This window comes from Dipodomys ordii, unplaced genomic scaffold, assembly GCF_000151885.1.
Source record: "Dipodomys ordii isolate 6190 unplaced genomic scaffold, Dord_2.0 Scaffold124, whole genome shotgun sequence".
NCBI classification, from domain to species: domain Eukaryota; kingdom Metazoa; phylum Chordata; class Mammalia; order Rodentia; family Heteromyidae; genus Dipodomys; species Dipodomys ordii.
The window spans coordinates 3,544,848-3,545,170 of NW_012267340.1; the positions used below are offsets into that span (position 1 = coordinate 3,544,848).

At 69.7% G+C, this 323-nt stretch overlaps 1 protein-coding gene across 1 annotated transcript in view; it reads right to left on the reverse strand.

The window, feature by feature from the left end:
- Positions 1 to 323, reverse strand: part of Spsb4 (splA/ryanodine receptor domain and SOCS box containing 4) — a 28,196-nt gene that overhangs the window by 25,922 nt on the left and 1,951 nt on the right. The window contains exon 2 of the mRNA XM_013029892.1: positions 51 to 153. Coding sequence (XP_012885346.1) covers positions 51 to 153 — 103 coding nt within the window. The remainder of the gene's footprint in view (positions 1 to 50; positions 154 to 323) is intronic.

The following is a 323-nucleotide window of genomic DNA, read 5'->3' on the forward strand; positions in this document are numbered from 1 at the left end:
GCCGCTGCCCCGCCGGGTCTCGAACCTCCGCCGCCTTGAGGCTCCCTGACAGTTTCTGGCCCATGGCCGGGCCGCCGCCGTCCCCGCTCCGGGCAGCCCCACGGGGTGGGGACCCCCACAGCCTCTACCGGGCTGCGGCCGGGGCCCAAGCTCCTGCAAGGAAAGCAGAGGCCTGGGTTAGAGCCGCCAGCGACCCCCGCCGTCTGTCTGTCCGTCCACCCCCATGGGACAGTAATAATAAGGGGTGCTGGGGGGGGGAGAGGCTGGTGGCTCCCCCACCTGTCATGCTAGCTAAGCTTAGTTTCTGAGCCAATACCCCCCCC